Source organism: Pempheris klunzingeri, chromosome 14 (assembly GCF_042242105.1).
Source record: "Pempheris klunzingeri isolate RE-2024b chromosome 14, fPemKlu1.hap1, whole genome shotgun sequence".
Lineage (NCBI taxonomy): Eukaryota > Metazoa > Chordata > Actinopteri > Acropomatiformes > Pempheridae > Pempheris > Pempheris klunzingeri.
The window spans coordinates 17,753,068-17,767,777 of record NC_092025.1 but is presented as its reverse complement, the minus strand read 5'-3'; the positions used below and the strand labels follow the sequence as shown (position 1 = coordinate 17,767,777).

The following is a 14,710-nucleotide window of genomic DNA, read 5'->3' as shown; positions in this document are numbered from 1 at the left end:
TCATATTTTAAACATTTATTCACTTTATTCAACTTTATTAGAGCCAAACGCCTGCCATGGGTCCCTTGGGTGGTCCTCCAGGATAAATATGACTGTCCTGAAAAAAGTGTCATTAAAAAGTGTCATGCTAGCTTTTTTCGCTAAAGTTAAGAAGCTACTTTAACACAGCTATGGCAGCATGGAGGCATCACTACCTTCAACACACACCTGCCTTTAGACGACCCCAGTGGATTCACAGCAATAAGTCACAGGAGCTCCACTTTGAGGTAATATTTTCCATTTATGTGCAAATTGTATATTGTTTTTAGTTGTCAAAAGCAACACTCAAGTCAATACCAATTAGATCTTACATGACTGTTAAATAACCCAAGAGTTGCACATTGCTTGGTTTTAACTAAAGGGTGATGTCTGGCTGCTGTCATTGGCCTGGTGCAGGTCTGCTGACACAGCAAAGAGTTATTAATAGTTGGAAACTGCTGTGAGAGAATGAAATTGACCATGTTTTCCTGTTTTCATTTTAAGATGAAGTAAACAAAACAAGCTAAATAAAAGAAGAAGCCTGATTTAGCGGTAGAGTCAATAGGGAAGTTTTTACAGCATTTCTGAAGTTGAAACTAGAGGTAAATACAAAGAGCCTGGTGTGAACAAAGGAGTGACTCCCATAGACTGCTTTTCCTCAATTAAACTTCACAGATGTGAATGTCACAAATGTTACACAGGCTACGGGTTGTCTGTCAATACTGGTGAACCGGATAGTAAAGGTTAATATATGTCTCTAATTGTTTTCAGAAACATGGTAGTATTCAACTCTGGTCCTGATGAAATCCAAAAATGTAGAAATCCACTAAACAAAAACAACAGAATAAGGACTTTTGTTTGCTTTTTGTTTTTGTTTTTTTTTGGGTTTGTGTTTTTTTTTGATGCAAACGTAACACTAGCTGTTGCTTCCTACAGTGACAGTAAAAAGCTTCCCACTGGCATTGTAAGGTTGTTATTGTGAAGCAGCTACACCTTACTGTAGCCTTGGGCAACAACATTAAACGGCATTATTATCTGCTAAATTCTTGGGGCATAAAAGTAAAGTAGGTTCCCATAAACATATGGACATTTTTGGTGTTTTTTTGTGTGTTAATATTGCAGGGAGGAATAGTAAAAGATGAAAACGGTAGAAAGAAGTTACAGTGAACTTAAAAAAAAGATAAATCTGTGTATGTGCCACGCAGCATGGGTGAACGTGAAAACACATCTCTTTTATTTTATTTTTTGTCATATGAATAATCATTAAGGCTTTTCCTGCTTAACGGACTCTGATCATGTTTGTCATGGGAGGTTATGACGTATCTGATCTGTGCCGATTTGGCATACCCGTAGGAAGAGCGCACATTATGGAAGCAATTTAACAAAACAAACACACTCATGACACTTTCACTGTGGGGTCTAACCACTAAGCTGAATAAAGTGGCCACTCAGTCCTATTCTGTTCCCTCATAGTGGGAGTTACACACTCTCACTGTGAGGTCCACCAGTAAAACTGCTGCAAGATCCCACGTGCATTGTTTAATGGTGCGTAAATGTCTCATGACATCATAGCAATCATGTCACATGGCAGAGATGACGATCGTAAAATGCAGGCCAGGTCTGAACAAAGAGATGAGTCAGCGAATGCAATCTGAACAGGGGTGGTGTGCGGTGGCTGCATATTGGTGTTGTAGGGTACAAAATGGGGAAATGTATCTTACTGTAATGAGAGAGGACAAGATAATGTACATTACTATTCAGTCCGTTCCTTTCTCAGACCTTTTGTGTGTGTGTGTGTGTGTGTGTGCGCAGAGAGTAGATTACAGTAAATAGTTTTGTACTGAGGATCATTATCTGTAGTGATTCCAGGCAGATTGTGGAAGCATTTACAAACTGAAAATCCCCCCCAGATCAGCCATTAATGTGGAAAAGTGCTGCCTCGGCTCAGCCCACTGTGGAGGAGAGAAGCGACTGTGCCTTCTAGATGACCTCGGGAAGTGGTGGACACCAGTGTGTAAACTGTGGATTTGTGTGGGCGAGAGAGCGAGAATAGAGAAAGCCTATGGTGCATGTCAGAGGGTTCATTATCTTTGAACGCCCTGAGACACATTAGAAAGGGAGGGACTGTTCTTTGTTTCCGCTTCTCCCCCTGTCTTATTTCAAATGTGTTCAGTGCTTGTCCTTGTGGCTCAATTATATCTCACATCTCTCCAAGTCACTAACTGTACCACTCGTCAGTTAACATTGGGGGGCAGCATTATATTTAAGATGGTTGAAAGCAGTCAACACCTACACACATACAGTACATAGTGTACATCCAATGAAGACTTTTTAGAATGATTAACACCTTTTTCCTTTTTAGCCTTTATCCTGTCACTATTCTTGGTTTTGATTAAAAAAAATTTACTTATTACTGATGCCTGTCTTTGTCTAATTTGACTTTATTGAATAAAATATGATAATCCGTAAAGATATGCAGTGAAATGAAACACAAGGCACAGTCAGATTGGCTCAGAAAAAAGAAATTTCATTATTTAAGGCACACCTTAATAGTTTGCAACTCCATCACATTTGAATACAATAAACACAGTGACAACTGAAGGACAGCAAAACCTTAATAGGACTGAAATACACTGGTGTGGAACAATTCTGTTCCCAGAGAAATCGTTTTTTAGACAGACTTTTTGTTGAAAAATGGTATAACCTGGGTCAAATACTATGTTTCAGTGATTATTTTACACATTCACTTTTTTAGAAGAGTCTGCCACATCAGATAATTACCAATCACTAACCTGATGCAATTAACCCCACCCATCTGGTAGTCCTATTATGTATGAACAAATTAACAATCATTCACGAATATTTCCCACGGGTATACCAAGGATTAGTCCATCTGTTTAACTATCCCTCAATATCTTACAGCTTATACAGGAAACCACCTTTGGATCTGCAAAATTACATCAGTGACAACAACAACAACACCACCAACACAAAGGTAAGTCAAAACATCGTATCAATTTTCAATAGAAAAGTGCTAACATTAATGAATAGAGTGAAACACGTTTTAAGTACAATTATAAGTACCATAGACTTGAAAGGGTTGAGTGATATTGCAGGTAGATAAGACCAAGGTTAATAGAACGACTAGGTATTAGTAGAAATCACATTAACGTACTGGTCGTGAAAAAAGCTCAGGTTTTTACCACCAACACGAGATAGTTTAAGGGAACCAGCTGTGTGCCATATCTGTGGTATAAGGCACCTCTCCACAAACTCCAGAGGCAGGCGTGGTTTCTTAGACATGGTTTTAGCCAAGTCTTGAATCTTACAGTAAGAATAGGGGTATTGCCTTGCCTCTGTGTTTATTTGTTTCCTTCATTATTTTCTTGTTAACAACTCTAAATGTGGAAAATGTCATATTTATACTAATTTTTTTGTCATCCAGCTGGTGCTGAACTACTGTTGAATATCATCTGCACTCCTGGTGCAGAATGAAGAAAATTCTTCTATGGGAGAATTAATTGCAAATAGAAATGTACAAACTTATCTGGTGGCACACATGTAATTGGTTGTATCCAGCACAAAAGAGGAAGGACATTACAAAATGATTGGACAAAAACTAGCATCAATGCAAACAGAAACTGAAAAAATGAATCTTATCTAGGACTCAGCTTAATCATTGTCTATAAAACCACCCTTAAGGGAACAAGTATTCACTCACAGCTTTAGAGTTTTTTTGCTACAGTTGATGAAGAAGCATGTGCAAAAGCAAGGTTCAGTGCAGAACATATAACATCTACCATCTACCTTGTCTATGTTTTCATAGCTATAAACCTTTTATTTCAAGACCCAGCTGACCATTTGCAGTTGAGGCAATTGTTAGTCCAAAATGTCAGCGTTTTAAAGGAGTTTAAAGCCAGTTTGCCTGAAACTGTCAACCGCATCTGGTGGCCTTAACTGAGCAATTCCACATAAACCAAGCTGTTTGTTAACTGCATTTCACATTTCTGTACTGGCTCAGTAGTAACATAAAGCATACACAAGTGAAGAAACCTGCAGCACATTTGCCTACATCTGCAGCTGAAGGAGCCAGGTTATTGGACCAAATGTTGCAATCCTACCATCGTTGTTAGCTTGACTAGCAAAGCTAAGCATAATGACCACTACAACCATGTATCTGCTGCAATGATAAAGTGAGCCATTCATGCCCAAGCCTACAGTTCAGCTCTTTATTTTATATCTTAGAGGAATCTGTGGTTACCGTCTTAAAAAGCAAAGGCCTCATTTTACCTTATCAACCTCTCCTTTTTTATGTTTTGTACTCTTAGTGTCATGCTCAAATCACAAGTCATGTAGATCACCTCGGACAAAACCATCCAGCTCAATGTTTATTTTTTTGCCAAACCAACTCCTTACAGCAATTCCTGTTGAGTCCGTTTTCATGCCTCGCTATGGTTAAATATCGGAGTGTCCTGCTAAGATAGCAGCAGCACAAACTGCTTTCAGCCATAGCTGACCACATCAGCCTTTCCTGTAACAGCTGATCAGGTGTGGCATCGTCACCTTTTTTGCATTAGAGTGACTTCCTTCTCGCTTCAGCACAACTGCCCGAAGAAGAGGCTGAGCAGACCTTAGAGCACCAGAGTGATGTAAGGGAGCACGATATGAGCGACACTCTGCTGAGGGTCATTCTTCTTGGTGACAGGAAAAGCGAAAAGCCACTCTGGCACGGCTGCTGCTCCAGGAGTAACTCCACTTCTGGAGCTCTCGATAGTGTGGCCTTTGTGGGTGGACAGTGACGCACAAGAGCATACTGCATTTGTGTTCGATGTGCAGGAACATTGAAGACTGGATCTGAGTGGCTGTGCTGACAGAACAATAGTTATCTTGCTGATCTACAAGCTGTGGGCAGGTGCGTGTGATAAGGGAGCAAATGAGGATCTCTGGTCATGAGACCTATCCTGATAAGTAGGCAGCTGGCTCAACATTGTTGTTCTGTCCATCCTCTATTGCCTTGTTCTTCTCACTCACGGACAGCTCAGAGGACTCTGAGTCCACCACTGCTTTCTTTGACCTATTGGGTAAAAAAACATCACTTACTAATATTGAACAGATGCTATTATCAAAAGAAAGCACAAGAAGATGGCTCAGTCATAGTCAAAATCATTTTTTTGTTCTCACATTTAATTCCGCTTGTGTACTTTCTATCCATGTGATGGCCAACATTAACAAGTGGTACTACAGACCTTTTGTCATTTTACCTTTGCCTTAGACGTGTGATGGCCAAAGTTAGTAACAAATCTCACTGCCATTTCATCATTATAGTTTGATGTTTACCCAGTGATGGCTAAGTTAGTAGGTAATGTTACTGACACTACACTTGATCATTTGTTCTTAATCATAGCTTTAACATGACAAAAATGCAGCAGCTGATGTTACTGATATTGTTTGAACTAACTCTAGTTCTGTGCTGTGATGGTGGACTAAGTCGCTAAAGTTATTTTACCATTTTACCTCAACATTTGTCCCGTCAGAACCTAAGTTAACAGCTAATGTTATTGACATTTTATCCTTTTCCCCAAAGCTTTGATGATCAAAGATAGTCGCTAATGTTAGACATTTTATTCTTTTACCTTTCCCATAGACCTGTGATGGCCAAAGCTAGCCATTTTTTTACCAATTTACCTTACCTACAGGCCTGTCTGTATGTTGTGAAGCCATACTTTGTAGTGCCAAAGTAAACTAATGTATAACCTAATGTATAAACAGTCATTTCACTTTCTGAGGTTGATGTATTCCATCGTAGGACAAATAGTGCTCTTACTAGTTTGCCAGTTTGGCTGTCTGTCTCTCTTTCTCCGTGTTGCTTCACAAATAATTTGATCTATTGTTTGTGTGTTGATCACCACATATTTCTTTTCACTCTCAAAAATACTATAAACCCTAATTTATATAACATTTCTTGTTATAAATTTCAACGGAATTAACTATGCTGAGTACTTTTTTTAAATTTGTAACGCCCCAGGCAATCTGATTTGATATTTAAGGCATTTATCCTATATCCCCCATTCTTATCAAATATTTTCTATTTTGATATTATTATTCAGTTCTATGTAGGTCTTGGCTTCTGTGTGGATGAGTAAAGCTTGCAGTATTTACTCATGCAAATCAGTGGTGACTTATCTTATTTTTATAATTTGTCAGTTTCTGGATTTACTTCCAAAAACATCTAATATACATATACAGTATTTAGACAGTATTCTCCCTGCCAGTCACTGGGTTTCAGCCCTAATCACACACCCACATATATGGGCCAGATCCTCTGCCATGAATAGCCACATTACTGTCATTTCACACCATCCTACATGCTTTCACCAGCAAGCAAGGAAAACTTTTCACTTTAAAACTAGCTCATGCTACATAACACTTTATCAACCATACATACAGTTAACTAAAAACAGTGAGAGGTTCCTTACTTTTCTCTGTTGAAGACAATGAAATCTCTCTGGACGTTATCCAGTCGCTGCTGCAACTGTCCATTCTGGAGGAGAGACAAGCACAGAGTAGCATCAGCTACTCAATTATCACTGCTGGCAATTTTGAAAAAAGCAGCAACAACAAGATCCGGGCTGATCATTTGTCATTACTGTTCCGTGCTACGAAATCAGAGTCAATTACGTTAAATGCACATAAATTTGTTTGGTGTCATCAGTTAGAGATGTACCTACTGGATCACATCCTCACTCACAGTTTAGTGCAAAATGGGCAGCACACACTACATTCTTCACATACGTTTCCTCTCCTTTCAAATGGTGCCAGTAGAGAAAATTGACCTAACTTTAGAGGACACTTGTCTCCACCTGCTCCATGAACTCATACATATTTGGCCCACTTAATCATGTGAGAACATCCGGCTCTGTCATGCCAGGCTGTCCTCGCACTGCTGTAGTGCCAATACAAGTAGACAGGTACTTTCTCACTCTCCCAAGGAGGCAGTGAGGAGAGAGATCATAGAGATACATCATCATTATGACACTGTACACTGTGTGTGTGTGTGTGTGTGTGTGTGACTGGGTGTCTGTGTGTGTGAGAGGCAGAGAGACAAACTACCAGAGACACAAGAACACCAGCGTGAAAATGAACAAATGCAGAAGTGTGTTGTATTTGGTTGAGCAGACGGCAAGTTTCCAAGGCCCACTAATATAATTTCCACACAACTAAATCCCACTTGGCCACTTCAAAATGCCTTCACTTTGAGGGGTTCTCCTCAATTTTTTAAAGTTATGGTATCTAACGGCAAGCTGCTCATCTACAAGAAAAGGATCATGCTAAGAGAACATGCTGCTTCCCCACACACCCCTCCAGTCAGACTGGCCCTCAAAACTCCAGGCAAAACCTCTTCAGGAGAGAAATGGCCGACTCCCTGCCCAGAGCTGTCAGTCACACAGCCAAGCAGGCTCTGTACAGGTGCTGTCACAGTGGGGAAGCAGCCACTGGCAGACCAAAAAAGTCAGATCAAAATCAGCTAAATTAGGGCAGGAAAATGGAGAGAGAGAGAGGAATGAGACGGAGCTCTGTACTTTTTTTGTTTGAAAATTGAATGAAAAGAACAGAGGGTGTGGAGCATGCATTGTGTAATTTTGCATGCGTGCGTGAGAGGGAGGGAGTGAAGAAACAAGAAGCGGGCCTATGATTAGCATATATGTTAATTGCAACAAAAAAAAAAAAAGTCACTTTAGTTGCTGGTTGAGGGACCCGTGTCACAGCAGTATCACAGAGGAAAACAGCAGAAAGAAACCGGGAGATGCAGACTGACGAAAGGACAAAGAAAGAAACGGACAGACAGAGACAGAGGAGGGATACTGTGCATCATTTGTCAGCCATCAGTGATAGATGTGATACTTAAGAAATATGGCAGATGAGACACAGGGTATGATGTAGTGTCTCTCTGATGCTGTCATAATGGCATTCTGATATCTGAAGGCATGACTGAACCTGACAATAAAAATACGTCCTTTGTATAACCTTAGCCCAGTTCATGTCCAAAGAACGTCTCTGGTTTCTCTTGTCTCTCCTTTTCATCTTGATTCAAAGAACCAGCTAAGTACTTTGTTATTTACAGCTTTTGAATTTACAGAAAATGTGCTTCACCACGATATGTATCATTATCTGGATAGGGCATTGACGTGGTCATATCACACAGCCCTGTTTCAGGCTTTCTTCTCTGAATTTATGTGTTTTGCATCTCCTTGCTACCATCTGTATTGAGCATTGAGGGTCAGACGGTGATTGTTGGTTCCTTAAGTTTAGGATGGATGGATGGAGGAAAGTGAGTAAAGAAGGGTATTAAATTGGGAAAAAGGGGGATATAAGGAAGTGAGGGAGAAAGGGAAGACAGAAGGAAGGAAGGATGGAAAGAGATAAGGAGGGAAGGAAGGAAGAAAAAAGGAAGAGGGGGAGATAGGATATAAGGATGGAAGGAAATAAGTAAGCCAGAAAGAAACTAGCAACATAAGGAAAGAAGGGGGAGGTGGGAAGGAAAATAAATGAAATAAGGAAAGGAAGAAGGACATAAAGGAAAAAAAGAAGGAAAGGGGAGAAGAGAGAAGGATAGATGGAAAGGTAGACGGACACATGCATGATGCCAAAAGTGTCTGGCCTTGGAGAACACAGCAACTTTAGCTTCAGCAGCTTCGACTGTAGACAATTTGCCGCTCTCTGTCTCTCCTTCTCTCCTTCTCGCTTTATTGGATGCTTCTAAAAAGACAGTTCAGAAGCTAATTGCTCCAACTGCTAGATTAAACTTTCCGTTTAATGAGACAAACCAACAGGGAGTGCTCTGCTTGACGAGAGCCAAACGGACATTTCTCAGCGTCCTTATCTGGGCTTTTACTGTGTCTCTGTCTGAAGCTGGGGACAGTTTTTGTTTGTAATGTGACTGCTAATATGTGCTGTGGTTGAAGTAGGAATTATATATTCAAACAATCTATGATAAATTAAATGATACCCTGATCATTTAAAGAATTCCCAATCCTTACCTTAAGGACAAAGTATAATTGACCTTCTATGACTGAGCACGAGTGACTATTAAATTCCAATACAGATTAAAATAAATGTGATCACTTTTAAACCATGGAATATTTTAGAAAGTATGATATAAATAGTAGATTTTCTCATTTCCCACACTATTGTTTTTAAATTCTACCAGACTGTTGGCACCAAATACATACATGACACATCTGACCTGTGCTTTGGATCGTAGAAGAACAATCTTTCATATATTATTCATGATATGCGGAAAAAAAAAGCAGACACATATTTTATGTCAACTTTTTTTTTTTTAGCTGAGGCTGCCATTTCCCAACTATAAAAATCTATGTGACGTTCTACTTTGTGAGTTACAACAGTTTGCCTGCCTCTGATAGAACTCCTGCAGCGAGAACAAAAGGGAAGACGAGCTCTGACTCTGCAACTTTTAATTAATGACACACATGGAGCTGTGTCCCCAGATACATATGCAGCTCTCTGCCTCGTCCACTGGCCCATTGATTTGCCCGATTTTAATTCTAATTAAGTGATTTTTCAATACTCCTATGAAGATTCTATTTGCTTAGTTGCAGGCACGCATACTTTTTTTTTTATTGAAGAAAATAATTGGAAAGGATTGGGAAGAATGCTAAGCCCTGTCCTACAAAGCTACAAATGTCATTCATTTTTCTGTTATATTGTTTTTGAGTTTTCCCCTTCTTTTCAGTATGGAAAAGCTGCCAGCATAATAATTCATATTTCTTCTTAATCTCATCTGTAGACCCTTTATGCTACCTGCAGGTGCAATAAAACACATGTGCTTTTTGGAAGCATTTGAAGCATATAAGAGTGGTGAGAGTGAACTGGGATGTGAAGTTGCAGGTCAGGACGCCATAACACGAGCTCACAAAGCTGATTGCTACAGATTTGGGTGATAATTGTCTGTAGCTTTGACCTCTTTCACATTATCGCATTGTTTACACATTGTCAATTGATACATTGTTATTCTAAATATATTGATAATAGCTGCTTTATTAATGGTAACTCAACAACATGCATTGTTCATAATGGCAGACGTGCAGCACTCCATGGCAGCCACTGAAAATTGTTATAGCAAACGACTCAGCAACAACAACCTATTATCACCCAAACAACCATTGTAAATACCTTATAGACCACCTATCAATACACTGGCAACACAAATAACATCATTGTGACCTCCTGCCTGGTACCACTCCAGCTATCACGTGAAAAACTGTGGCTGCCACCAAGGTGCAACCTGGAAACACCCAATAATAGCCAAATAACCATGAAGCCACATCGTGCTACACACTCAAACCACCATAGCAACAACCTAGTGTGACACCAGCAACTTCTCCAAACAAAGAGAAAATGTTGAGCAGCATTTTTACTGCTACAAAGCAACCACCTAGCAATGCCTCATCAAAGATGCAGCACTCTACCAAGGTAACACCTAATCTACGCACGTTTTGCTTCAGATGAAAGTTCAGAAATTCTAACAGCAAAGGCTAATGCTTATTGGAAATGATAGCGTATTAATATTTGCTTTATGTTAGTAGTCATTACTGTTCTGTAACAAAATCTTCTACATTGCCTTCACTCTATTTGCTTTGAATTATTACAGGAAAGAAGGCGAGACTGCACTCTGAATTCCTTAAGCAGGCACACAAATGCTGCACTTCTGCACTTTGTCCTTTTGTATCGTCGTTATTTTGAATTTACTCTGGTGCACGTTATCTGAATAAATTATATAAGACGGGTTTCCAGTGTATTTCACAAACGCGGTAAATAATAAACGTGAATGACATCTCTGATTAGGAGAGACGTGTGTATGTCTCTGTGTTGTGATGGGAGTTCGCCAATTTATATTGTTCTCATGGCACAGTCCAATTTTCTGCTGTATATTATCAGTGATTTAATTGAGCTAATTTTATGCTACATTATGAGCGTGGCAGCAACAGGGAGGCAGAGGCGGAGAGATAAAAGAGGAGCTGGAAAATTGGAGGAGGAAGAGGACCAATACTGTATGGGGGGAGGAGGGACGCATTGTGACAGCATTGTGGACGGAGTCTGAGCACAAGGGAGGGGAAATAAGGTTGGAGAGGAACAGACATCAGGGCAGCTAGTTTACGTCACGCAATACTGTTGTGCAGTGCTTCAGAAATGCTAAATATGCAGACTATATATTTTTGAAGTGAATAAGTGTTTTAACTGATTAACTGGGTGGCATTCTCTGTTGTGATTTAAACACACAAACCAATGTGCAACAGAAGTCTTCACAAACTGAGGGGTGCAAAAAGGACAACTAGAGAAAAACAATCGGAGGGACAGCAAAGAACTTACTTTAAGGTGCAACTAGCTAGATTTTCTGAATTAACATATCAATCAGAAACACCATAAAAACTTGGCAAGTAGTTTAAAAGGGGAGAACAAATGCTCCAGACTCCAGATGTTATTGTGATAAAATGAAATTGTTCTTGTGAGTGAGTCAAACAGGACTAAAATGTTTTCCCTGTAATCTTCTGTTTTGATCTCTTCAAGAAAGTCCAGCACCTTTTCCTGTAACTAGTAATCACTCTAAGATTGCACAATACCCTCCTTCTCTTAACATTATTGTTAATAATTTTAGGGCGGCCTCACCATTTAAACGTGACCTAACGTGTCTAATACAGCTGAATATTATTAACCCTGGTTTTGGTCCAGCTGCATTAATAAGACATAGCTAAAAAGAGTACCAGAATGAGTAAGATGGTTTAATTAGGAAATGCAAGCAACAAGAATACACAACCATTTCACTGATGTTAGTTTTCCTTATTTTGACCATACACCGTTATTTCATCAGTCTCCATAAACATGACAGATGTTTCACTGAAAGGCTGCTATCATCATTTTATTAGAATGGGAGACTTTCTCTTTGTCTGAATGGGCCAAGGTATGACGAATGTTGTCTGGCTGCACGGTGAGATATCACTGATATATACACATAGGCAGGTCTCCACAAGCAGCTGTCAGCTTTCATAAAACATGGCGCACTTCGGGCCAGCTCTGACTTCTTATTGCGAGCTGGCGAGGTCTGCGCTCTAGAGTCTAGACGACACAAATTGCTTCACTTCTGTTTAAAAAGAGTGCCATAAACTGTGCTGAATGTGCCAAAGAGTGTGAAAGGGTCCAAAGGCGCAGTAGGTTAGGTTGCGTGTGTGCATACTGTGCTGTATGTGCATGGCAGCTTTTAATGGTGAAGTACAATGTTGTTAGATAGACCCAACACACAGCACTGCACCATTACTGGTAATAGAACACAAATAAAATCCTGACCTGTCTTATTCTAGTTAGTGTTCACTCCTGGCTTCCTCTCGGAGCTTTTACTGTCTCAGTAGGATAAATCTAAAGATTCAAAATTGGACAGAAGCCTAGAATTAAGTGTGGCACTTCCCTGTTGTACCAATCAATTGGCCCCAGAACTGTAAATACATTTCTTGTGATTAACCCACCTGTTTTAAAGGCGCATTACTAAAATTTCTCTTGTGGCAGGAAACTGTTTTAGTGTTGAGAGAGAATTCTACCATTTACTTTATCTCTTAGGTAATGGATAATGTTGATGAGGTGTCCATTTTCAGGAATTCAGGGACGACGTGGAGTCAAAAGAGGTTCGAAAACGAGGTCTAAGATTAGCAGAAGGACATGTCAATTTGAATTTCTTGACTCACAGAATGTTTTCAGGGTTTCCTTCAAGCGTTTCAACACTATAGGTCCTATTTTGACTGAAGATAACAGAAGTAAACACAAATGACTAGAGGTCTTTTGAGCTACAATTAGCTTTGAAACAGAAATGACCGCATTGATCAGGTCTCACTGCTGCACAAGACCAAAAATAAAATCACTGCTGCCTGGTGTGTACGTGTGTGTTCCTCCCACGCCTCTCACTTGGCCGGGTGATCAAATTAACCTTTCAGTTCTTTCCTCTCTGTTTTGTATAAACACCCAGAGGACAACTGCTGATTTATGTGGACAGAGTGAAAGACTAGAGCTAGGTGGTTGCATTCTGTCTCTTTTTCCTTCCGCTTTCCAAGCAGCAGGCAGGCGTCCCATTTGTTCTGATGAAGGTGAGGGAGGACGGGGCTCTAAAATGTGTCCCCAACATTGTTAATGGCACTCTAGACACATTTAAAAGGCAAACTAAGGAGCAGCTTATCACCTGTAACTGGGCCAAATGGAAGCAGTGGTCAGCTTTCTTTAATGAATAATGATGAGCACTGAGAGGGAGAGACACCTCCATTAAGAACAGGATAAACCTAAGGTTAAGTTGAGATTTATATTGAAACATGCTTTTCAGAGGATCTGTAGTATCTGATATAAATTAAACCTATGTTAAGTTTTCCTTTGTCTCTTGAGCAGTGTTTCTTTGCTTCTGCTATCGAGAGGTTGGTGTCTCATTTTGGAGCAGACCCTTTTCATCCTCCTTGTGCGATATTTAATTACTGCATTTAATGTTTCTTGTTAGAAGTCCTACCTGCGGGGACCCGTCAGATCCCTGGTCCCTGGTTTTTCTGGCAAGCCTTTTCTTCTTCTTGTGAAGTGGTTTAGACTCGAGGATCATTTCCTCCAGCTCAAATGTGGGGTCACAGTTTAGTCTCCGCCTCTGTAGAGTCATGGACACATGAGGGTGTACATTTAGAAAAAAAGACACAACAGATCCACAGGTTTAAATAGTACATTTTGTCGTAGTGTTAACGGTGACATCTGATTCCCGTAAAATAATATGCAATGAGAAATATGATGCATTATACAGTATTATACACAAAGATCAAGTCTCAGATGGCAGCAAGCCAATAGAGACAAAGCAGATTGAAAGCTAGAAAATTAGGAAACAAAACTATAGGGCTGAGTTCTCCTTTCATGTTCAGAAATTAATAGTCTATAAAGGACTAAAGACAGAGTATAGGCATATAATTAGATAGAGACACACTGTCAATTCCCCATTGATCCTCAGTGTTTTTCCTCTGCTGTGCCAGCCTGGCCACTGGGGATAGACTCTTCTCTGCAGTCGCTACGGACTTAGAATTAGATTAAGTCATTTAGTTATCTAGTCACTTGCCACAGTCATTACACCGCACGTATTCAGCTCTGGCACCAAGCAGTGACAGTCACCTTAACTGTTAGGTAGGATGTTTTTCTCTTTGAAACTTGGAGCAGTAAATCAGTGCAGCTGCTGTAGAAAAGCTAACACTAAAGAAAGAGCCACCCGAGCACCCTTGACCTCCTGCCTGGTGATATTATTACATGCGAGCAGCGTCTTCACCAAACTCATCATAATGATCCAGACCACCTGTAGAGCTGCAGGTAGACGTGCAGAGGCTTTCACACGTGTGCTCCTTTTGTCTTATTCTACATCTGGGTGTCTAGACACTCAGTGGGAGGTCCGCCTCGGCCCAGCAGGGGGCGGTGTCTACAGCTTGGCTAGAAAAGATTAGATGAAGAATGGGTAGTTCTAGCTACACCTTCTCCTCTTTTCCATGCATCTCTGTTGCCTCCGGGGAACTATAGTGTGGTAATAGGTATGGGGTATAACAGTAGAAGGGGGGAAATAATTTCAGGGAGGAATGGTCTTTTTATTCTGCTGGAAGAAGATGTAACATAGTTTGGA

At 40.2% G+C, this 14,710-nt stretch overlaps 1 protein-coding gene across 1 annotated transcript in view; it reads right to left on the bottom strand.

Annotated features, from left to right (window-relative positions):
• Positions 1-4,974: 4,974 nt before the first annotated feature.
• Positions 4,975-14,710, bottom strand: part of stk32a (serine/threonine kinase 32A) — a 55,493-nt gene continuing 45,757 nt past the window's right edge. The window contains exons 10-12 of the mRNA XM_070843813.1: positions 13,577-13,705; positions 6,495-6,559; positions 4,975-5,092 (exon numbers count right to left, since the gene is read on the bottom strand). Of these exons, the coding sequence (XP_070699914.1) occupies positions 4,975-5,092; positions 6,495-6,559; positions 13,577-13,705 (312 nt within the window). The remainder of the gene's footprint in view (positions 5,093-6,494; positions 6,560-13,576; positions 13,706-14,710) is intronic.